The sequence below is a fragment of the Lepidochelys kempii genome, chromosome 8 (genome assembly GCF_965140265.1).
Source record: "Lepidochelys kempii isolate rLepKem1 chromosome 8, rLepKem1.hap2, whole genome shotgun sequence".
Classification (NCBI taxonomy): Eukaryota; Metazoa; Chordata; order Testudines; family Cheloniidae; genus Lepidochelys; species Lepidochelys kempii.
In genome coordinates this window covers 86,598,616-86,623,176 of record NC_133263.1, presented here as the reverse complement: position 1 = coordinate 86,623,176, position 24,561 = coordinate 86,598,616, and the positions used below count along the sequence as shown (strand labels likewise).

At 40.1% G+C, this 24,561-nt stretch overlaps 1 protein-coding gene across 4 annotated transcripts in view; it reads right to left on the bottom strand.

Moving 5' to 3' along the window:
* The window catches only part of NEGR1 (neuronal growth regulator 1), a 605,115-nt gene that overhangs the window by 71,997 nt on the left and 508,557 nt on the right, over positions 1 to 24,561 (bottom strand). The window contains exons 7-8 of one of the 4 annotated variants that reach the window (XM_073357344.1): positions 13,309 to 13,383; positions 13,018 to 13,084 (exon numbers count right to left, since the gene is read on the bottom strand). The exons of 2 other annotated variants lie outside the window; for them this stretch is intronic. In XM_073357344.1, the coding sequence (XP_073213445.1) occupies positions 13,310 to 13,383 (74 nt within the window). In that variant the 3' untranslated portion in view covers positions 13,018 to 13,084; position 13,309. Of the gene's footprint in view, positions 1 to 5,628; positions 5,671 to 13,017; positions 13,085 to 13,308; positions 13,384 to 24,561 lie in introns of those variants that run through there. One more of the 4 variants, XM_073357346.1, reaches the window with a different exon arrangement.

The window sequence follows — 24,561 nt, the reverse complement described above, 5'->3', positions numbered from 1 at the left end:
ATCTTCTCTCTCTTGATGTTTCCTAGCTTTTTAATGCTTTTTTTAAATACAGATGTGGAATAGGATAGTGATTTCAAATATTTTTGCTGCAATAACGTTGAATTCCCTCTTGGTCTGTACAGTAGGCAGCTCTTATATTTTTTGTATATTCCTGCTTCTAATTCAATAATCTTTTGCTACTACAGCTATCAATTTACTTTGTCTACACAAGTCCAAAAAAATTTCCAGCTGCAGAAATTGTCAATTACTCATTTTTATATCGCTCCTGAGCCAATTTTCTATAAAACAAGGTATTTTCATCTTCACATCATGAATTCTGCTGGCTAGTCAATAGTTTTTAACATGGAATTCATAATGAATGCTTTGATTAAATTTCAGGATATAATCACCACTTTATTTACTTTCTCTGTAATGATGGCAATATCTCTGAAAACCAGTGACAGCCAGTTAGTTAAACAACCCCTGCCTCTCAAAAATCTACTTTATGTTAGTTGTTTTTCAAATTATGTTTATTAAATCCTTCCCAAAATTGTCTCTGATGTTGCCTGAAATTATACTGTTTATTTAGCACTCTATATTTTGACTAGCATTTTGATCTACGAATAAACAATCTTAATGTAGCAGCAAACTTACAGCATGAAGAAAGTTTTGCCATTGTCTTCAGTATGAAAAAGACTGGACCTACGTTTTTTAAAATTCATTTGTCATGTCTAAAGCCTGATAATCTCAGTGTACCATCTCACTAAAAACGTTATGCATAAAACTTGGAGAAGACTGTAAACCTGCTACAGTGTTAATATGATCAAAATGTAGTTAGAAAAGGAATTTCTGTGTTTAATATTTATATTAAGTTTAATATTTAAAATGTTCAACCAGTGGTAAAGCAGATGGAAATATGCATACAGTCTTTTGTATTTGCTTTAACATTTATGGGGTCACAAGACTGTTTTTACCGAAATGAAAAGGAGTACTTGTGGCACCTTAGAGACTAACCAATTTATTAGAGCATAAGCTCTAATGGCGACCCATAAGCTCAGAAATGCCAGTTGCAATAAAAAAATACATTAGTTTTTTAAATGCACTGTACAATTTATCATAGTGGAAAACACCCCTTACCTTTTATACCTTCACCCTGCAGGGCTGATCACAGTATAGTTTTCTTTTAATCTTAACACTTGCTACATTTCATAGACCTTATTTTTGTGAATAATGGTGTTAATAATTCAATTTTCCAGTCCTGTTAGTTGAATCAGAAACTGATATGGCAAAGACTTTATAAAATATTAAGTAGACTTCACTACCCTCATTCTGAAAAAAAAGAATGGATGTTTCTTATGTTAATCTAGGTTTCAGAGTAGCAGCTGTGTTAGTCTGCATTCGCAAAAAGAAAAGGAGTACTTGTGGCACCTTAGACACTAACAAATTTATTTGAGCATAAGCTTTTGTGAGCTACAGCCCACTTCATTGGATGCGCAAGTACTCCTTTTCTTTTTATGTTAATCGATTAATCTTTAATTTCTACCAAAATCTTTATTCTGGTCATTTCCCCCCATAAACAAAGTCCTCAGCAACAGTACTATCCTAGTCCACGTTGTTGTCCTCCTCTGTTGAGAGTGAGGCATGCTAGGGGCTCAGATCTTGGCTGCCCTGGAAAACTTTTAATTGACTTTGAAATTACATGATATTATAGTAATAGTAACAGAATACCCTAGATATTTAACATATTCAGAATAGAAAAGTGTAAGTAATACACAGGAACTTTGTCTAGTTATGCAAGGCAAATTTAGAACAATTCAACTGCTATGTTGATTTCAGTAGGACTAACTTTCATGAGGAAGGATTATGACTGAACCCTTATTCTTTAACCAGTTTGATTTTGTTGCAACTTTTAAATCTGTACTGTCAACAGATCAACTCTCTCTTATGTTTTTCATTTTGCAAATGTATTTTAAACTCATCTTTGAAATTATTTAAAGTTTGAATATATCATACATATACGATATTCATATCTATATCTATTCATTATCTTTTTCTTCTCTTAATTTTCTTCTCTTTGGCTTTAAAGGTGTGCCATTCCTATTTTGCAGACTGTACCTCAAACAAATGCCTTTTGTTTATTTTTAGCTCCCTTTTTACATCCCTGCTTAACCACAGTGATCTCTTGTATCCAATTTCAGTATTAAGAGAAATATATCACATTGGGATGCTGGTCTCTCACTTCATTAGTTTCTAAACTATATATTTTTGTCTGTAGTAGATTTTCCCATTTACTAAGAATTCCATAAAAATGTCTTTGTGACCTTTTATGTTAATTCAAAGTCAGCTTTCCTAAACTAGACATGTCTGTGATCCTTGCTGCAGTACTTACCCTCATAAGTCTTTCAAACTGAATAATATTAGATGCCATCTAACTTTAACCATATAATATTTATCATTCTTGCCTCATTTCCTTGAATTAGGTCCAGAATAGCAACAGACCATGTAGACTGTTCAACACACTGTATAACAAAGCAATTCTGCAATACATATAGAAAGAATAATTCAGTGTGAAGTTTGTGCACAGTTGACATGCCATTCAATATCTGAGTTATATCAAAGTTCTGGACTCCTTAAAGGCTTCTGTTATCTATAAAAACATTTCTCGATCTACCTATATTTCACTCCGTAGAGGTCTATTAACAACAGTGAAAAATCGCCTGACTAGCTTGGTTTAACTTCAGTAGAACCTGTGTCTGTTCTTTGCAGGTCAAGTTCATCCTTCCCTTTCACCCCTGTCTCGGCTTTATTTTGTCTTTCCTTTTTATGAGAGCCATATTATGGTCTTAAATAAATCCACGTTACTGATCTTTCTTGGTAGTTTAGTTGAAATGCTTTGGATTGCAGGTGTAGGAGGTCCTGGGGTGGATAAAGGCAGCACAGTTTCTTGAGGGAAGGAAGATACAAATGGTAGCATGGACGTGCAGCCCCTCTGTGAAACTGGAGCCTCTGTATCTGTGGACTTTGGAAAGTACACTCCTTTACAGTCTGCCCAGCCTCTATCTTAATAGAGCCTTCTCAAGGTTAACCTTGGAGCTTGATGGGAAGGTTCAATATGCTTCTTAGTTTTTCTTTTGTACCTCCTCCTTATTGACTTCTACATCATTAGCCAGTGAACACTTTACTTTGGGTTATATTGTACTCTCCTTTAGTAAATCCTGTGGGGGAGGGGAAGGAGAAAGCCCATGAGTCACCTTGTGGATTTACCGGTGACTATTACCCTGATGGAAAAAGGAGATAGGGCAGGGGTGGGAAAACTTTTTGGCCCGAGGGCCACATCTGGGAAAAGAAATTGTATGGCAGGCCATGAATGCTCAGAAAATTGGGTTGGAGTGCAGGAGGGAGTGAGGGCTCTGGCTGGGGCAGGTAGGCTCCAAGATGAGGAGTTTGAGGTGTAGGAGGGTGCTCTGATCTGGGACCGAGGGGTTCTGAGGGTGGGAGGGGGATCAGGGCTTGGGCAGAGGGTTGGGGTGCGGGAAGGGGTGCAGGCTCCGGTTGAGGGTGTGGGCTCTAGGGTGGGGCTGGGGATGAAGGGTTTGGAGTGCAGGAAGGTTCTCCGGGCTGGGATTGAGGGATTTTGAGGGTGGGACGGGGATCAGGGCTGGGGCAGGGGGTTAGGGCTTGGGGAGAGGCTCAGGGGTGCAAGCTCCGGCCAGCGCTTGCCTCAAGCAGCTCCTGGAAGCAGCGGCATGTCCCTTCTCTGGTTCCTATGCGAAGCCACGGCCAGGAAGCTCTGCATGTTGCCCTGTCCACAGACACCGCCCCTGCTGCTCCCATTGGAGTGAACGCGGGGGCCATTGGAGCGTGTAGGAGCCAGAGGGGGCCCATGCCGCGGCTTCCGGGAGCCATGTGGAGCGGTGCCCAACCCTGCTCCTCGGCTAGAGTGCCGGAGTGGGGCAAGCCCCTGACCCCACTCCCCTGCGGGAGTTCAAGGGCCAGCTTAAAATGGCTGGTGGGCCAGATTTGGCCCATGGGCCGTAGTTTGCCCACCCTGAGATAGGGCCACAGAGGATGCAACGGGTTTGGTCTCCAGTCCCTTTAGGGAAAGGAGCCAGGGTACATTGACTCCACCCCCCATTTCTGCTCCTGTAGAGGATTAACTGAGGGTTAAATTTTACTTTTGTTTTTTTCTTTACCATGTCTCACAGCAGAGAGAAGAATAGAGGCCCAAATCCTGCTTCTCTCAGGAAAAGTTTTGTGCCAATTTTTTCCCTTTTTCCCCGGAAGCATCTGACTCTCCTTCAGATACTTTTGCTAAGAAACAGTACATGTTTGTGAAACGCAGCTCGGTATATTAACTGCTTTCAGTTTTCTCCTAAAAGCCACATGACTACACTGCAGATTAGTAATCTGATAACATAAAAAACTCTTAGTACATTATAATAACCATTTTCTTAAAAATAATTGTGTGAAAGGAGTTTTCTTTTCACACATCATATGTGTGGGGTCAGTTTTTCTGACCAGTTGAGAAAATATGGTTTTATAAAAATCCTTAAATTTAACTGTGCAAAAGACAACCACTGTTATATGCAAAAATGGAACCAAAATTTGTATAGCTGTTGATCCAGATTGTGCCTCCTAGGTTTCTGTTTGGAGGGACCTCTCAGCTTGCAGATCTCACTCCTTGTGTGTAAAAGGAGATTTAGCCACCTTTGTGCCACCCATGGTACCATCATCAGACCCTGTGGAGAATTCTTTACATGGACTGGGGGAAGAAAGTTCAACCGGGAAGGTCTGGAAGGGGACACATCATTTCCCCCTGCCCTGTCCCTGTGGACATTAGTAAAAAAAAAATACAGACAGGGACTATATTATCTTTTCTACAGAGTTCCTCCTTCCACTGCATTTTGGGGACACTCATGGCTGAGGCAGTCCCTGTTAGAGTGATTCCAATGGAGACACATTGTTAGGGAACCAATAATGGGAAATCTCCCAGGGGTCAAGGCCTCTGTATGGATAATCCTCACGACTCTCACAGATCATGGGGGCCAAGTGTAGGGCCAGGCTCTGCAACCTTTTTTACATGGAGGCAAACTCCACCTCCTTCAACAAGACGACTTCTATGAGGAGAACCTGACTTCCCTGAGATCCTTCTCTTGAGTTTTTCAGAAGTAGTGATGACCTGGAATGTTTCTTTCAGAAAAGCTAAATACATTCCTTCATTTTGTTAGATATTATAGAAAAAAGGTTTACAAAAGCCAAAGCAAATGCCTTGTTTATAGTAACACAAACCAACCGTCAGTTTTCTACAGCTAACACTACAAAGAGTACTAAAAGTAAAGGCAATGCACAACTAAGTCCCCTTGTATGCATTACTGCATAATCTTTAGACAGAGAGAGAAGGGAGGCAGGAGAGATACAAACCAGAACAGTTTTCTCAAAGAAAGAAACTAATAAAAGAGCAGAGTATACAGCTCAAGGAAGGACAGACCAATGAATACACAAAGACAGGAAAGAGACAATCCAGCAGTACCAGAAACAATACTGCCCAATATCAATTCAACTTATTGATATGACAATGTAAAAGTCATGATTCCTGAAGAGAGAGAGAGAGTACCCAAACATACGTTGTGAATGTATGTGGATACTGACCTGGGCTTGAGACAGGACTAGAGGTAGTAGGCTCAATAATTTCTACAAAAAGGGAAAAGGAAAAAAAAGAACATTTGGATATTAATTACACATGGAACACAGATACAAAATGAGACAATAAACAGTCATGCAAGAGACACCCATAAGACCTTTTATTGAAAGATTCAACTGACCACCAGAGATTCTGTGAAAAACATGCAATAAATCAAACCTATGTCATGAGATTCACATCACTGTCTTTCTTTTTAGAACTATTTTATTCATGCATCACCAATACACAGTACACAGGATACCACATTCCAATTTGCAAATTTCCATTCTGCCAGCTTTCTAAACCTACCATTAAAGTTTTCAAGCCAAAATTCACAAGGAATTCTTCTTGTGAAATACTGAAACCTGTGTACAAAAAGGCTTTCTTTCACACTAAGTATTTTTGCAAACATAAGCAGTGACAAAGACTGTGAACATAAGAAACATGATTAAGGCAATTCTGGCATTTTCTTAGGTGAACTTGAGGAAATAATTGTTTATTATCCTCTGTTTAAACTGTTTCTAGAAAACATACATTGAAAACACCAATATCAAACCACATTTTGAAGAAGTTTAATTTACTTGGTGCAATACAAGGAATAGTAAAAAGAAGCTATATACAATTCCAAAATTCTCCACACGTAGTATAACAAATCATTAACTTTGTGACATCTCACTATCTCGCAATGGTAGTACTTTATACTCCACTTTTTCCATTTCTTTTATTGGATTTAATAGTGCTACACAAACCAAACATACCAATCTTAATAAATATTGCACAGGTGCAAATAACTAGTAACATTTCCAAGCGGCAACTTAATGCTCTTAATTAAAAAAGATTTAACAGTAGCATTACCTAAATCCAAAGGATCCTGGGCCATACAATGAAAATACCATGAAAACATAATGCAACCGCTGAAAAAATATGAAATAACTAGTAAGACAACAGTAGACATGCAAATCATAGCAAAAGAACTTCACTCTGTCGTCTCCATTTCAATTTTCCATATTAGCTGCCATATTCGATTTAATGCTGTGAGTGTAAGATTTATTCAAAATGAAACAACACCCAACATTTGCTGAGACATTTAATTATAAATATGGTTTCTTTAAGAAGTGCTGCTTCATTTAAAACAACAAAATGTATTTTAAAATCATGCATTATTTTGAAAGCAAGTTAATAGTGTTACAGGTCCTTAAAATGTATCAAGTGACAACTCAATCATCACATGAATTTATTGTGATATTTAAAATAAATCTGTTCTGAATTGGCACTTCCATGACACTGTACATATTATTTTATTAATATATGCAGGAATTCACAACTGCACTGTATTAACTTTACAATTCATTTTGAAAACTAAAACCCATGCAGTGTGAAAGGCTGACATTTTGTGCCATACACAGTGGTTTATATAAATGGATCTGAAGCTTCAGTTTCCTACATATTGCTTAGAGATGGTTTACACGATTACCCACATTTATCAGTTCAGCTGGTGGAGGAAACCCACCTGATATCTGAGACAGCTTTAAATCACTTCAGGGATGGGTAAACCGTAACTGCTTTGTGGCATGATGGGTACAACTCACCCTAATGCAGGATCTGCAAAGATTCTCTGCACCTTTTAATCCCCATGAACCCTCAGAACTGGGGTGAATTTCACCCTCTGAGAGTGGAGCTGCCTTCGTCTCCAAGGCCCCAATAGAACAAAACATGGAAACCCATGTGTAACGTTATATATGTGAATATTAGAGGTTAGTGGGACTATGCATAAAGTCATACACATACATAAGTGCGCTGCTGAACCAGAGCACAAGTGAGCTCTTACCAGGGGATCTGCCTGGGAAGAGCATTCAAGAAAGATGGGAAGGCCCTTGAATGTTTGCAGTGCAGTGTTCTGCTAAGATCTGTTAGGTAGTTCTGGGTTGAAAACAAGTTCTGTTATTTTGGGACATCCATAGTACAGGTATATACACCCCAAGGAACCAATCCCCAAACCTTTCTAGCCAAATGGATAAGTCTGGAAGGAATGAATGAAAATCATCCTCGTTCTATAGAACATGGACTCAGAATCTACTTAATCATTATGAGGATGGCAAGCTCCAGCCCCAGGCTTTAACACTTATGATCCTGGAGACTTAGAATGTCTTACAGGAAGGGAGACTCCTTTCTTTCTCAAACTCACTGTTACTTATTCAATGGAAATTCCCTGGTGGGGTAGGAAATTTCTTGCAGGACAGGTGACATTCTAAGGCTACAGCCCGTTACACTCTTGTTGCCTGCTCGTTTCAGTAAGTCTGATGCAAATTCAATATAGAAAAAAATAATTTCAGTGGATTCTTCTGGGACCAGAATTGGTGTCCTGCAAATGAAGGTTTCTGCTTAAATGAGTGCTATACATATACACTTTCCCCCAATATATTCTACAGATACATCACTTATTAAAACGAAATTATATGACCCTAAAGAAATAATGCTCTCTCGGTGAGGTACCTGTTCTGTTAACTAAACTGACTGACCAGCAATGTCTGACCTTTAAAAAACCAGGGCCTTTATTATGTTGATATGAATTGGGAAGTTATTCAGTTGTCTTGGTAACCTATTTGTAGGGCCCTACCAAATTCATGGCCATTAAAAACTTGTCACAAACCGTGAAATCTGGTTTCCCCCTGTGAAATCTGTTTTTTTTTTTGCGGTGTGCTTTCACCCTGTACTATATAGATTTCACAGGGGAGACCAGTGTTTCTCAAATTGGGGGTCCTGACCCAAAAGGGAGTTGAAGGGGGGGTCACAAGGTTATTTTAGCAACGTGTGGTATTGCCACCCTTTCTTCTGCTCTGCCTTCAGAGCTGGGCAACCGGAAAGTGGCGGCTGCTGACTGAAGGCCCAGCTCTGCCAGCAGCAGAGCAGAAGTAAGGGTGGCAATACCATACGCTGCCACCCTTACTTCTGTGCTGCTGCTGGAGGCGGCTCTGCCTTCAGAGCGGGGCTCCCGGACAGCAGCCGCTGCTCTCCCGCTGCCCAGCTCTGAAGGCAGAGCCACCACCAATAACAGTGCAGCAGTACTGCAACCCCCCTTACAATAACCTTACAACCCTTGCAAGGTTTTGGGAAGTATTTTGGGGGGAAAGACGTTTCCAAACAGCTCTTCCCCAGTAACCAGTATTTGTTTGGTGGTGGTAGCGGCCAATCCAAGAACAAAGGGTGGAATATTTTGTACCTTGGGGAAGTTTTGACCTAAGCTGGTAAAGATAAGCTTAGGAGGTTTTTCATGCAGGTCCCCACATCTGTACCCTAGAGTTCAGAGTAGGGGAGGAACCTTGACAGTCCCCTACAATTGCAACACCATGAAATTTCAGATTTAAAAAGCTGAAATCGTGAAATTTATTATTTTTAAAATTCTGTGGCTGTGAAATTAACCAAAATGAACCAGGAATTTGGTAGGACCCTATCTATTTGCAGACTCTAAAACAATCTGCTTACAACACCAACTCTGCCTTCTTAGATGAGTGACAGTATATGGCCTCACTGACAAGCAATGTATGCCTCATTTTGTGGAGAATCAGTGAGAGTCTGTGAAGGTTAGTGGCTGAATATATCATAGAGCAGCATTGCATTGTTGTTAGGGATGGCCTAAGTGGAAGGAACATTTTAATAGTGCATAGAACGGGGGTGAAGAAAAGTTGTCTGAAAGGAGTGAAGTGTCTTGTGAAAAAAGCTTGTATTCATATAGAGCAACTAGCAGAGGAAAAAGGAAATTAGATTAAAATTAGGTATCCCTGAAAACCAAGTGTACTGTAGGCAGGAACTATTGATAAGCATACTTCAAATGCTATCTATTAATTTTTGGTTTACTATTTTTGATCATTTGATTTGGTGGATATCAGCCCTTGCCATGTCTATATGCTTTGGAAAATCATATCTGGTTTCCCAGGTGTTATTGTTGTCTTCATTTCAATAGCATTATACAGTGGTGATATGAGTCATCTTCCTGGTTGTCCTGAGATAACATGATCTTGTTCTTATGATATTGTAGGAGTTAATCCTTCTTATTGCTGTGGTTTCCTATAGAAGTCCTGGGTTCCATTTACTGCAGACTAGTAGCAAAGTTATCTTTGCTACTGTCAGCAAGGTAACTCATGTTTTACTGTAATTTGCCATTAAAAAGAAAACCACCATTTCCACCACATCAATATTAATAAGGATTTTATTACTGTTGGGCCAAGTTCTGTAGTCGTGACTCAGGGCCAGATTCTCCCATCTTTACTGAAGTTTAGTAGTACCTCACTTTGAAAGTAGTCCCATTCAGTACAATTACTTGCTGAGCAAAGTACTACTCAGCATCAGAAAGGAGGCAGAATCTGGCTGTAACTCCTTGGACAAAACTCCCATTGACTTTACACATTAGTAGAATCATAGATCAAGCTATTTGGGGCTGGAATATCTTCCCCAGCTTCAAGTACCAAAACTCTTTTTTGGACATGTTTATTCATGAAGCAGTTCACCTCTTTAGAGAGAAAATAAAAACAGCTGGTTTCCTCATGAACACACTGGGCTATTTTATTAAAAATAAAAACACATTAAAGATTCATTAGTAACATTCTGCTTTTTTTTAGCATTTATTTTCCATTTCCTTTGGGCCCAAGTCTAGAATTCTTACAATATCAAGGTCTCACATATATCACAGATATTGAGGGACAGTTCTGCTAGCCATATTTTACACTGGCATATGATATGCAACTGAAAAATACATAAAAATATGACATTTTTTACTTCTATGACTTCAATGGGAATTTTTGCCTATGAGCATTGGGTCATAAAGAAGTAGAACAATTGAGCTGTTCACACCTCCTTTCAGAATTTTGACATTTATAAATTTGGTCTAACGTGAACTTTTGCATCCATGAAACCTGCACCTCACTCCCAAAGGAGAACATAACTGTGGTGTTGTACCTCTCAGCCCAGACTTAAAGAAAAATGAATTTTCTATGGGATCATGCTTCCTAGTGGTAGCATTCTGAGTCCCATCTTGCTTCTGGGGGAAGACCACTAAATCTCTAGTTGACTAATAATTTATATAGTTTTAACAATAACATGTTGAGAAAGTTCATAGAATCAGAGTTTAAGGCCAGAAGTGACCACCAGATCATCGAGTCGGAGCTCCTGTGTATCACAGGCCACCACATCACTCGCACACTAAACCCAACAAACAACATTCCCATTAAAACGTTACTAATGATGCACTAATGAGTTTTTATTTTTATTAAAATAGCCCAGTGTGTTCATGAGGAAACCAGCTGTTTTGTTTTTCTCTCTGAAGATCCAAACAGCATCATGAATAAACAACATATCCAAAATGTTTTGGAACAGGATAAGGTTTAAGACAGGGTGAAATATTCTAACCTAAACACCTCTGATCTAGACTCTTAATTCTGTGTAAACATAACAAAAAAATCAAGCCATAAAGCATAACAAGTGAATTCCTGAGAGATTAATGAATGCGTCTTTGAAATATGAGGCCAACTATGTGACGTTAACGTTAACTATCAGGCTTCTTATTGTGCCCTAAGTGTGATCCCACGCATTTATTTCAGGTGTGCAACAGCTGCCATGTGGCTCCGCAAAAGCTACTGTAAGTCCCAAGTTGTTGTAATGGATTCTGGGAGTGTATGTAGAAGCACATCTTAGGCATCCTGGAACTGAAACAGCAAAACCCAGCACAGGCTTTTCTGGAGAGCACAGCCCAAGGCACGTACAGCCACAGTCTAAAACACATCGGTAAAAGCCGATAAAGCAAGAGAGAGTAATTTCTTTGAAAGCGTGCATATATGTCTTTTAAGGTTCATCTTGCTTTAAATATACCTCAGCAATGACAGTATGAATGGGTGATGATCATCAAGGTGCTTCCAGGAGTCATGTGACTGTGGAAAATGGACCCATGAAGATCAGTATTTCTGAATAAGCACATCTTGAATGAGAGTTCCTATCACTTTAAAGGTTCTGCCATAAATTGCAGACCTACAGAGTTGCTGAGCAAACTGGAATACCCTAACTGAAGTTTGTGGAAATATGTAAGTAGCAAGATCAGTGTATTTGATAGCTGTTTAATTTGTGCTGATCTATAGCCATTTTTGCATTTCTGCAGGATTGAGTCCACAGTGAAGACATTTTCCCCTAAAATAAGTTCATTATAAGCAGATGTTTACTATAACTGGAACTGAAATTTACACAATGTGATACAAAAAGAAAAGGAGTACTTGTGGCACCTTAGAGACTAACAAATTTATTTGAACATAAGCTTTCATGAGCTCACATCTGATGAAGTGAGCTGTAGCTCATGAAAGCTTATGCCACCCCCATGCCAGATTGGGCTACAACAGGCCAGAGCAGCTGCACAAGGCAGCAGCCAATCAGGGAGGGCCTGTTAGAGAGCCAATCAGGGCCAGTGTTACAGCCAATCAGGGATAGGCTAGGCACTATATAAAGGCTGCCCAGGAAGGGAGCAGGCAGTCTCTCTCAGACCTTCAAGGGAGAAGGTCTGTCTCCTGAGTGAAGGAGACTGGCACCCAGGACAGTGCAGCGCAGGCTTGGGAGAGCTGAGGAGAGCTCCAGCCCAATACCTGCCAGGCTGCAGGCCCTGATAGGAGGGCCCACAAGGGGCAAGCGGGCTGAAGGGGAAGCGGCCCAGGTAGGAGAGGTGAACAAAGGGAGCAAAGGAGGGCAGGGATGCTGCTGCCAGAGGGTCCCTGGGCCGAGAGCCAGAGTAGAGGGTGGGCCTGGGTCCTCCCTTCCCCCTTGTACTACACCTGGCCGTTAGGAGTGGCCATAGCGTACTGTACCCGACCCCTGATAGAAGGGATTAGACTTTGAGGATGTGGTTGGCCACTGCTGCTGGGGTGAAGTGAAAAGACTGCTGTTAACCTCCTCTCCCCCCGGAAGGGGGTGAGTGTGGACTTGGGGGCACTGCTGGAGGGCAGCGTCCTGAAGAGGACACTGTGAGCTGGGAGCAACGCAAGTCGAGAATCAAATGGAGGGCAAGAGATGGACGGGACATCACCGGCAGAGGGCGCTCTGCATGAACTGAGCTAATTCCCAGGAGTGACCAATAGGAGGTGCTGCGGTGGTGAGTCCCAACCCCATCACATGGACACATGCTGTTAGAACATTTATCCACCATACACTATCATGTATTCCCTAAATGAGTTCTCCAGCTTTTTTCCCCATCTTCAAATCTTATTGATGAAAGAAGAGAGAGAACAATGTAGATCCAAGAAATTTAAGATTTGGGTCATGATCCACCAGGAAAAACTAGAGAAGTCTGACATACAGAGGAGAATCAGCTCAATCTTCCAGTACTACTCAGATTGCTTTCTTGCTTCTCCTTTTTCTTGAAGAGGAAATGCTGGTTCTTTTTCAGTGTTTATTCTGACATAAAAATAAAGCAAAACAGAAGCATAAGAAAAAGTGATTTTTTTTCTGCTTGAACTCCTTGCATATTGTGTAATAATAATGAACATAGAGAACTTTTAATCACACGAGGCCCCATGCACACAACTTATGCTTTCCCTCCTATCCATGTGGTAACTTGCCTTTTAGGCACAGTATTCAGCAATTTTTTTATAACAAACTGGAAATGACATAATACTTACTTTAAGGGACTGGCCTCTTTCGCTCCTGGCACTCATGGTCCACTTGCCTGTTTTCTTCCTCACTGGAAAAATCACCTGTTTCTCAGGACCAGGGAAAAGATGACCAAATATCTTCGTTGAAGACTTTTCTAAATGCAGTTCTCCTCCAAATGCACCGATCATTTACAACTACATAACTTTAACATAATCTTTATCTTTCTACTTGCCAATTTGCATAGTCCCAGCAGGGACAGAGAAAACTGTGCATCCAAAACACATTGATGTGAAAGATTTTACTTTACTGGGATCCATGAATGCAAAGATGGGCTTCAAAGTAATATGTTGTATGTTGTTCATCAGCTGACAATGGTGTTGATAAGGCCATTTCAAACACATTATGCGATTACAATTGTTAAGCAATACCAAAATCATGATGTTCTCTTCTATTTTGTGGATTTTGCATTCAATATTGTTTCAGAAATAAACTAGACTATTAAAAAGGGGCTTTTCAAAAGAAGAGCCCTCAGTAATATAAACAGCTCTTTGAGCCACATGAGGCTTGTATAGCCTACCACAGGTTTGCAAGTCTACATTATCTGCAAGGTTCATAGAACTGACTTTTGTGATTAACTCAAACCTCTGATAGAAAAGACAAGTTCTATGTATGGAACTGTAACTAACTGAAAGAACCTCTGGTGTCGGAAGAATCCCTCCAAAAGTGAAAACTTATTTAAAGTCAATTTTCACATAGCAGCAGCTGAAAAAGAATCACCATAGGGAGGTCCAACATTTCTTTAAAAAGAAACAGCTTTTATAATCCTGGAGTGGGTCCAAAATTAAGCAGCAGTGCACTCGTACCATTGCTGAGATACCAGCTTTTATAATACATAGATAATGTAAAGCACATTATGAAAAAAATGTTTATATGCTATGGTCAAATCAGATTTCCTGGCAAATGAAATGATCCTATACCAGACTGATATGGAACTGTACATGGTTACATTGTGCTTTTTTATTTATTTGCATGTTTGGTTATAGGAATTGTATCCCACTTTCCAAATAAATGTGGTGTAGACAAACTGAAGAACTTATAAATTGTTTGTTTTTTTTAAAGCCTTTAATTTTCAAATACTGTAACTTAAAACCCTCCATTACTGAAACATTTTATTTTGGTCCATGTGTGAAAGGATTAAAATAACAACTGCAACTACTCTGGCATATAAAAGCTTGTATTTCTTGAAATGCTGGTTTTGTAATGTGTTATGTGGAAGAGTATAAAACTTAATACCTCTTTCTCAGGAGAGCCCAGGAATGAAAAGCATACAGTGAATTAGCATTGTCAGGGAAAGATGTTCACTGCATTTGACCTCAGTATAGTTCCAGCATATCCCTGCTCTAGTCTTAACGTTTTGCATTATAGATACTGATCAATGTTCCTCCTACAACAATCTCCGCAGTTATATTAATTTTAGGTTAATATTACATGAAATAGTTTTCACTATGGTAACAGTAAGGGATTGCAACAGTTATGATTAGATATTTATATATAGCATACAGTGACATTTACATGTTCTATATATTTAAGGCATATTATGGAGAAATGCACTCTTTATTATAGGCCAGATTCTTATATCCTTACTGAAACTGAGTAGCACCCTGTTCCATAAGCACTATTTACACTATTAATTGGAAGAATGGTATCTGTATTGGTACTACAAGATTAATTATTCTTCATCTGTTTAGTAAAACATAACAGTCCTATCAAAACATCCATTTTACCTCAATCTGTATCAATGGAATCTGTTCTTGATCCCAAAAGAATGGTTAGGTTTCCCATATTTTACGGTAATAACTTGACAGGTCCAAAATAAAAGTGGCATTAGTGTATAGATATGAGTTGAAAATTAATTGCATAACTATTTTCAATTAAGATCATTGGTACTTAACTACATTAATTTCATTTAATCTCCTTCAATCTGCACCTTATGTTAATGAATAATTTTTTTTAAATAAAAAGGCTCGTTAAGCCAAAGTAAGCCAGGGACTATTTGAATGTGACGGTAAGTGGAAAAACTTACTCAAATATAAGCCTTCCAGATGAAAAGGTTTAAGTGGATTGGTACATGGGAGATGCCCTTAATTAATTCTGTATCGTATAATCATTAATATATTGCAATAACAAGTCAAGCTCTTTTCCAGGTATGAGTTATCACATCTTAGTTGCCAAATAATAGCTTATTTTACTTGAGTGGTTTGTTCTTTTATTACAGTAAGATAAATATTCATATTTCAATTTGTACAAGATGATTAACAATTAATTTAATAGCTATGAGCCTGATACTAGAAAGGATCAAGTAGGTCATTCATTCCATCTTTCTGACCATGAAGAACTGTTCACTGCTGTACATTTGCTATTGTCTGTCTGCCCTTAATCACAGCCTATTTTTGTAAAGCTAAGTATATTTTAAATCTTGCCAAATAGTGTTACACAGTATTTTAATGTATGCCTAAAATGATAATTCATTACTTTAATATTTAGGTCTTTAAGACACTACATTACACACTACGGGTGAAATTTATCCCTCTGCAGAAGTCTAGGACAAGACCTACATACCATTTAAACCCGCAAGTTATGGATTCAATTCTGTAGCCTTTAGGTTAAACCCTTATGTCTCATCAGGCCCTGTGTCTGAAGGATTAGGTCCAACAGTTGTTAATGTTGCAAATTTTGCTAATCCTTCAATCTGCTATGGATATATGGGGTTTTTTTTGTTTGTTTTTTTAATACTGGATTTCTTGATAGGTTACAGACTGGAAATCACCCTATTTAATGCAGGATGAATTATTTTTCACAGCTTGAAAAGGAAAAAATGGAGTGCAAAAGTCTGTCAAGTGTTCTAAATACTTTTAAATAAGTACATTTCTCGTTAATTCAGTATATTGTAAATGTGGGGTGTTTTTAAATGGAAAGTTATTTTTCCATTGGAACATTCAAAACAATATTTTAAAACATGACAGGATCACACAGTGATATTACTCTATACTACTGACAAAAAAAAAAAAAAAAAAACCCAGCTACTTCATTTAACTATCCATACCACATTTATTCATGTTCAAGGCTTTGCCTTTTACAAGATTCTTGGTGTATTTATGGATAGTGACCAAATGAGAAAATTTTAGCACTATGCATAGGGAACTTTTCACAAGTTCACCTTCATATTACAACCTTCTTTTTGAGTGTCCTATAAAAATTTACACCACTAGTTTTTGACTTCATGGTATTTCCTTGCAGTACAGACAGTATAAATCCAACAAAATTCAAGGGTGAAAAAGTGAAGCACATACAAGTTTCAAGCAATGTAAATAAATCTGAAGAGTGAAATCTTTACTCTGCTTATGTAGACTGAAAAATTTAAACTTGACATCTTCCAATTATACATAATCAGATTAAAAATGAAGATAAATATTGTATCACAAATACAGAAAATATGACTCTGCACCTTCTCTCCTCCAGTGTTTGTAATGCAGGATCCTCAGATATCCTCTTCCCGATTCATATATTGCTAGAACATAATGGCTATGGATTTCTGGACAGTCATGCAATGTAACAAAGTGGCTTCATTCAAGATAACCCTTCTCCCTGTCCCCTTACATAGCCATTATGGAGCTCCCCATTACAAAGTCAGCATTTACCAACAGTTACCACATCAAGAAAAGGAGTACTTGTGGCACCTTAGAGACTAACAAATTTATTTGAGCATAAGCTTTTGTGAGCTACAGCTCACTTCATCGGAGCTGTAGCTCACGAAAGCTTATGCTCAAATAAATTGGTTAGTCTAAGGTGCCACAAGTACGCCTTTTATTTTTGTGGATACAGCCTAACACAGCTGCTACTCTGAAACCTAAGTTACCACTTAGTGGCATCTGAGGTCTGTGCTCTACTCAACCACCCCTTTTTCTCCAGCACCTTCCCTCTGACTCAGTTCTGTTTCTCTGTTCAACTCCTTCTTCTTCCTTGCCCTAATGCAATTTAGCTGTTTGCTCCAGTCCTATTCAAGCAACCCTGACAGCCACTGTTAGGGTGCCAACCCCCCAGTTTCGCCGGGAATCTACCGGAATCACGCTCTATCTCCCGGAGGCTACTGCAGCCAAACTGGGAGATTTTAGGCACTTGACAGTCTGGTGGCACAGTGGGGCTAAGATAGGCTCCCTACCTGCCTTGGCTCTGTGCCACTCCTGGAAGTGGCCAGCACATCCCTCTGGCTCCTGGGGAGGAGCAAGAGGGGTCTCTGTGTGCTGCCATGCCTCGAGTGCTGATTCCGCAGCTCCCATTGGCCGGGAACTCTGCGGGGACCCCTTTGGCCCCCCACCTAGGAGCTGCTGCCAGAGGGGTGTGCTGGTCACTTTCTGGAGCTGCCTGAGGTAAGCGCTGCCTCCCTTACCCACTCCTGCACCCAAACCCCCTGTCCCAGCCCAGAGCCCACACCCAAACTCTCTCCCAGAGCCCATGTAACCCACACGCTTCTTGGTTGTGGTTCTCTGTCCCCGCGAGTGGCACCGAGACCACTTAGAGAGAGATTAATGAATTTGCTCTTCAGCCTTAACTAAGGGCCATATGGCTTTTGGCCAATGGGGACTGCGGGAAGCGGCGCGGCCCGAGGAACATACCGGCCACCACTTCCCGCAGCCCCCATTGGCCTGCAGCGGTGAACCACAGCCAGTGGGAGCCGCGATCGGCCAAACCTGCGGATGCGGCAGGTAAACAAACCAGCCCGCCCCGCCAGGGACTTTCCCTGAACAAGAGGCGTCCCAAGTTTGGGAAACACTGCAGTAGAGGATCATGCATTTAGCACCAGAGGCCTCAGGTTCAATCCTGCCTGCCGACGGCCGGGGTCTGTTGGCGTTCCTCCTGCACCCCAAATTCCCTCTCAGAGCCCACACCCCATCCTACACCCAAACTTGCTCCCAGAGCCTGCACCTCACATGCACTCAAACCCCCTGCCCCAGCCCATACCCCAGGCTCCCTGCACCCAAATTCCCGCCCAGAGCCCACACCCAAACTTGCTCCCAGAGCCTGCATGCCTCCCCACGAGCCCATACCCCAACTCCCTGACCCAGCTTGGTGAAAGTGAGTGAGGGTGGGGGAGAGCAGATGGAGTGGGGGGCGGGGTCTCAGAGAAGGGGCAGAATAGGGATGTGGCCTCAGGGAAGGGGCAGGGCAAGGGTGTTTGGGTTTGTGCGATTAGGCAGTTGGCTAGCCACTGCTGCTGTGCCTGACATTCCTCAGCCTGCTCTGTTGTCTTGGTTTGTTGGGCAGGACATTAAATACTTATTTGCCCAGATAGCACTCCTACTTGTTCCAGGTTTCTGGACAACAGAATTTCCCCTGCCTATGAACACTGCATTCACAATCTCTAAAGCTCATTCCGGGGTTGGACTAGATGATCTCCTGAGGTCCCTTCCAACCCTGATATTCTATGATTCTATGATACACTTTCGCTGCACAGAATGGTTTTGCTGTTGAGAGAGTGAACATCCCCGTTCTGAGGATGCAACTCTTCCCTCAGCAACTAGAATTTACATAAATACCACTACAAGCTCTCTGAACACTTTGTCTCCTAAGCAGAAATTTGTATTATAGATACACACATACAAATGAGTTGGCATGAGGAGCTAGAGACCTGTGTGATTCCTCTTCAGCTTGTTTTCTGGTCTCTGAACTATCAGCTTATAAACATTCCAGCTCAGTGTCACTGATGTACCGCAAAAGTTGCAGCCTGCCCCGGTCATCCTTCACCACAGCTGAAAGAGGCAGTAGGACTGCAGGAAGTCAGTCAGGTCTCTCTGCAGTGCCTCCTCTCAGCTACAAGGGTTTTACTTATTTTTGCAGTTGCTGAGCAGGCAGGCAAGATTACTTTTTCTCTTCACCTCTCACAGCTCCCTCTGTCAACTCCTTCACTCCCACTGCTCAGTGGAGCAGACAGTGGTAGGTGATGGCAGAAGCTAGCACCAACTGCTAGGGCCTTTATTATGACTTGTCCAAAAAAAACCCAAACAAAAAACAAACAAACAAAAAAAACCCCCATCAAACATGCCCACAATCTCACAAACTGTTTTAGACACTCACCACAAGTGTTTATCCCAAAGTCACTTCAAAGCTAGTGTTGCAGGGTTGCCAGGTCACTCAGCTAGTAGTTAGGGCCCACTGCCCGGTCTCCCTTTTCACTCTGTGTGTCCGGGATCCCCAGATGGGGTTCAGCTAAATCAGCTTCCTTGCCATTCCAGGGGTAGGCATAGGGGACTCTGGGCTGGAATGGCAAGGAAGACTCTCTTCCACAGGAGCATGCTCAGCAGTGCCTGAAGGGTAGAGTTTTCCTAGCCCAGCACTGCTCCAGCCTTTCCCCTGCCTTGGCCTTGTTTTTGTAAACTCCATCACGCTACAGACTGAAAAAAAAATAGAGTGGTTTACTTGCCCACACCTTTCAGGAGAGGCCATCACCATTACCAGGCTTCTCCAGATCTCCCCACATCTTGTTTATCTATTCTCCTGTATGTCCTATAATGCCTTGCCAGAAGCTAGGAATAATATGGGTAAACTATGTTTTCCAGTTTGTCCTGCTCTCTGATTCTCAGAAAGTTACACGATGGAACAATCAAGAGCCAACGTCATAACTTGTCACTGAGGGAGTTTCAGCCTACGTCGCTCATCAAACTACAATTTCAGCTCCTAAAGCCAGGATCAGCAACATGGTCTGTTTCCCTGAGATCACTTCCTCTCACACAGACAGACTTATCCTCTGCACCACAGGCATTTTACATGCTCACCACAGGCATTTTACATGCTCACCATGTTTAGAGCTAATCCTCTAATCTAAGAGATATCCACTTAAAGCTAACTTCTATTTTGAATTTAGACACTCACACAAATTAAAGAACAAAACAGCTGCAGGGCCACAACAAAAGTTTTATTTTTCTACTGAAAACTACAGAGAGAAAAATGGTGCCCCATCCCATAATATTAAGGCAGATTTAAGGTGGACTGTTCATTCTATGCAAAGCCACATAGGGCCAGATTTTCAAACGTATTTAGCTGCCTAAAGATGCAGATAGCCAGCTAGAGGGATTTTCAAAAACACCCAGACGCTTCTGAAAAATCCCATTGCATCTTTAGGTATTTAAATACATTGGAAAATCTGGCCAATAAATACAAATACATAGCAAAAACTACAAATCCAAATGATTAATAACCTTCTAAAAGTATTTATTCTTTTTGCACTATGCCAAAATACAAAAAGAAAACAACACATTTGATATGTAAATCAAAGAGAGAGAGAGAGAGAGATTGTGGGTCTGAAATTACAAAACACTGCCTAGCATTCTCAAAAATGAAAGGTAATAAAAAGCACAGCCAATTTTCAAATGAGACCCCATATTCCTCAAAGTTTTGTATGCTATTTATATCTTTTCTCTCCTGAACTGTCACCAGGAAAAGCACAAAACTAACCTTTGAGTGTATAATCTTTGTAATATTATCTTTCTTTGCATGCCTGAAACAACTCAATTAGTCTTCCATGAAAAAATGTGCCAGACAGAAAGTGGACTGTCAGCCAAAGAGAAGAGAGGGGAATAAATAGGGATTTTAATCTCAATCAGTAAACACAAAAGAGAAATTTTCCTGAAAGACTGGAGCATTAACCTAACTTGCCCCTGAGAAGCCTGGCCATTTCTGTCAATTTTTATGCTACGGTTTACTTATCAAGTCTGTAGAAGTAAGCATTTACCATGATAAGCTCTACATCATGATACACACATTACCCCTGAAATACAGGATATTCTAACTTCTAAAAAGAAATCCATCACTGTGTAGCATGGAGATTGTAGTAAAGACATTGCTTTAAAGCTCATCGTGTGTATTTTATAATTAAATTAAAAAAAGAGAGAGGAAAGTGAGTAGTTGTATTCCACCGAGAGATAAAAGCGAGCTTTCTATGTCCTCTTTTTAATGTAATCCATAAATGCTTGCTTAACCTGTTCCTGGCCTTTTGCTATTATGAAGCCAAACTGTGGAAATATTTCCTACAGAACAAGGTGGCAGAACCACCTCAGTCTAAAATGATTAAAGGAAACCACACAATGCACGTGGTCTGATTTTCAGAGGTGCTGATTATCAACTCCCACTAACATCAATGGGAACACTGGGCGATGGTGCTCATCATCACTTTTAAAAATCAGACCTCTCCTGTGTACTTTATGTTTTATGTAATGAAACCAAGGAAAAGCAAATGGAGAAAGCCTATTTAGTTACCACATTTAGGTGAACATCTAATAAGCTGCCCCCCCCCCGCACAAAACTCCACCAAATAATAAAATAATAAAATAATATAAATAAAATAAATATAAATAAAATAATTTTATTCTGTTTTACAAAGTAAAAATATTTTACTATCAAAGAGGAACAATATTTGCATATAAATCTTTATTTCTAATCTTAGATTTTTCCAGAGGAAACAGCTGGTTTAGGTGTAATTTTTACAGCTGTTCAGCCTACAACAAAAAGAAGAAAAAGTGACAAAATATTCTTAGTACTCTTTTTAATTTGTGCTTTGGTTAATATGTATAAATAGGAAGTTCATGAATAATGTAGAAGCAGTAAACTGTTAGAATTTTTTTGCCGTTAAAAAAACATATGATTAGAACTACTCCCGCTCCCACCAATTATAGATCATTGTCCTCAGAGGTCATTCTTTGAATCTGCACAATTGTTAACTCTCACTTCCAGCCATAAAGTAAATTTTACAGAGTAAACTATATATTAGAGATACGATAGAGCTGAAGTGTAAACTACAGGGACACCGCTTTCCTGCTATATAATGGCATGCCTTCAACAGACAATGCTATCAACCAAAGTTCTATTCAGATTGGACTTTAGTCAATTACATACTTTCTGGCTTCTGTAAATACCACACATCTGACAAAAAGCCTGTTAATTTTCCCCCTTTTACTGACTATGCAGATCTGCAACTGAAGAATCAGGAGCCAGAGGGATCATGCAGATAAACTTTTTGCCTCCTACAAAATTCTGCACTTGAGTTAGAAGTTTGTCTCCTACAGTATTTGCTATCATGTTCTGTATTTCTCAGTCCTGTGTTAATCCTGCATAAAATTGGACTATGTTATGATGCAATCATACAACTAGGGTTGCCACTTTCTGATTGCAGAAAACCGAACACCCTTGCCCTGCCCCGCCCCTTCCCCGAGCTCCCACCCCTACCCCGCCCCTTCTCCAAGCTTTGCGCGCCTCCCCCACAGCTCCCATTGGCCAATGGAAGCTGTGGAGCTGGCGCTTGGGGTGGGGCTGGCACGTCGAGCCTCCCTGGCAGTCCCTGCACCTAGGAGTTGGACATGCCACCTGCTTTCGGGAGCCCCGTGGAGCTAGGGAAGGCAGGGAGCCTGCCTTAGCCCCACTGTGCTGCCGACTGGACTTTTAACAGCCCGGTTAGCATCACTGACCGAAGCCGCCAGGGTCCCTTTTCAACAGGGCATTCCGGTAGAAAACCAGATGTCTGGCAACCCTAGATACAACTACCTTGAAAGATCCTTTTAAAATATCCTCCCCTTTCTGATTGACTGGTCTGTTTCTATCTTTACATCCAGAAGATGTTCCTTTCCTTTTTTCTGGTCTGCTAGTTAAGGATATGCACCTCTCATCAAATATCAGGAAAAGCCTTAGTCTGATATGAAACAGCTTACCCCAATATTGAAGACCTTAGTGCAATATGCCCAGTAGAGAGCTCTCTCTGTGTCATCAGAAACGTCATTCACCCATTACATATCCAGAGAAAGCAACAGATTTTCTGCAGGGGTTGAGTGCTTTATATCTTAATTCTATTGCCTGCAGCCAATTAAAGTGATTAGATTTTACCCATATTTTTTTAATGAACTGTGCTCAGCATCTCTTGCCAGCATAAAGGATTTCCGAGAGCATTTTTGAGAAAGAAAGTTCTTAAAATGTTCACTAAATTAAACTAGCAGAAACTTGGCTTAGTGAAAAAAGGACAGTTTAAAATCTATTCCAAAGGATTGTCTGGGAGAAGAGTAGTACATTATCCTTTTATTATCCTAAGAAGAGGGTGGATATATAATAGGGTATCCACAATCCTTTTGCTAACTCAAACAGAAGTGGACAAACAACAAAACAAGAGGGAAACAGATGAAATCCTTCTTTGTGTCCTAATTAATTCTGGATTTAAGACTGTTATTGATATCTTTAAAAGTCATTTGATCAATAGAAGTGTGTGTGTGGTTATAAGTAATATCTCATTTCACAACTATATCAAAATTACATTACATTTTTCATGATGCTTTAGCTAACCCATAGACAGTACACTGTATTATTGTCTCCATGGATATGTCCAAAAAGCCACATTATCTGTGTAACAAATGACTTAAAGATTTAGTAGCTGTAAAGTAGTTGCCTACCTTACTCCAATACTAGCTCCTACTGATATAGCAATTTGTGAATAAGTTCTTTAACCATTACTGTGTAATTACAGTATTACTGATCCATGATGAATTGAAATCCACAGTCAATGTCTATCAAATGAATCGTTACAAATTTGTATAAATTACATATTGAGATATGCTGGCTTCATGGTGAAATTCTAAACCATATAAAATTCCTGAAAAAAACTTCATTAAGCTTGAATTATGGTTGTAAATTTCTATTAGTAGTTTAAGGAAACGCATTATACAATTAGCCTCAAATTTCCCCCTAAAAATCTATTCCTGCATAACATCACACACATGAAATTATGGACAGTTTGGTTTGTATAAAGTTACAGAAGATGGAAGGATCAAAATTAGGCTTAGAAATAGCAATTCTAGGTTCAGCACAAACTATGGAAAGTCCTATACACTACAGAATCATAAGTTATAAGTGCAAATAAATGTGGTGAGTATATAAGCATATATAAACTGTGTGTGCTATTTTGTGTAAAATAAACCAATGATCACTTACAATATTAGGTTCTCCACCTTTTCCATACTGGGATAACACTGAGACCCCATAACCCGCTTCTCATTTAGCAGCATGGGAAGAAGGGCAGAGTGGTCATGATCATCAGGTTGAAAACCCCTGCCCTAAGGTAGCTCAGCCCTGGTCTACAGTAGGACTTTAGGTCGAATTTAGCAGCGTTAAATCGATGTAAACCTGCACCCGTCCACACAATAAAGCCCTTTATTTCGATTTAAAGGGCTCTTAAAATCGATTTCCTT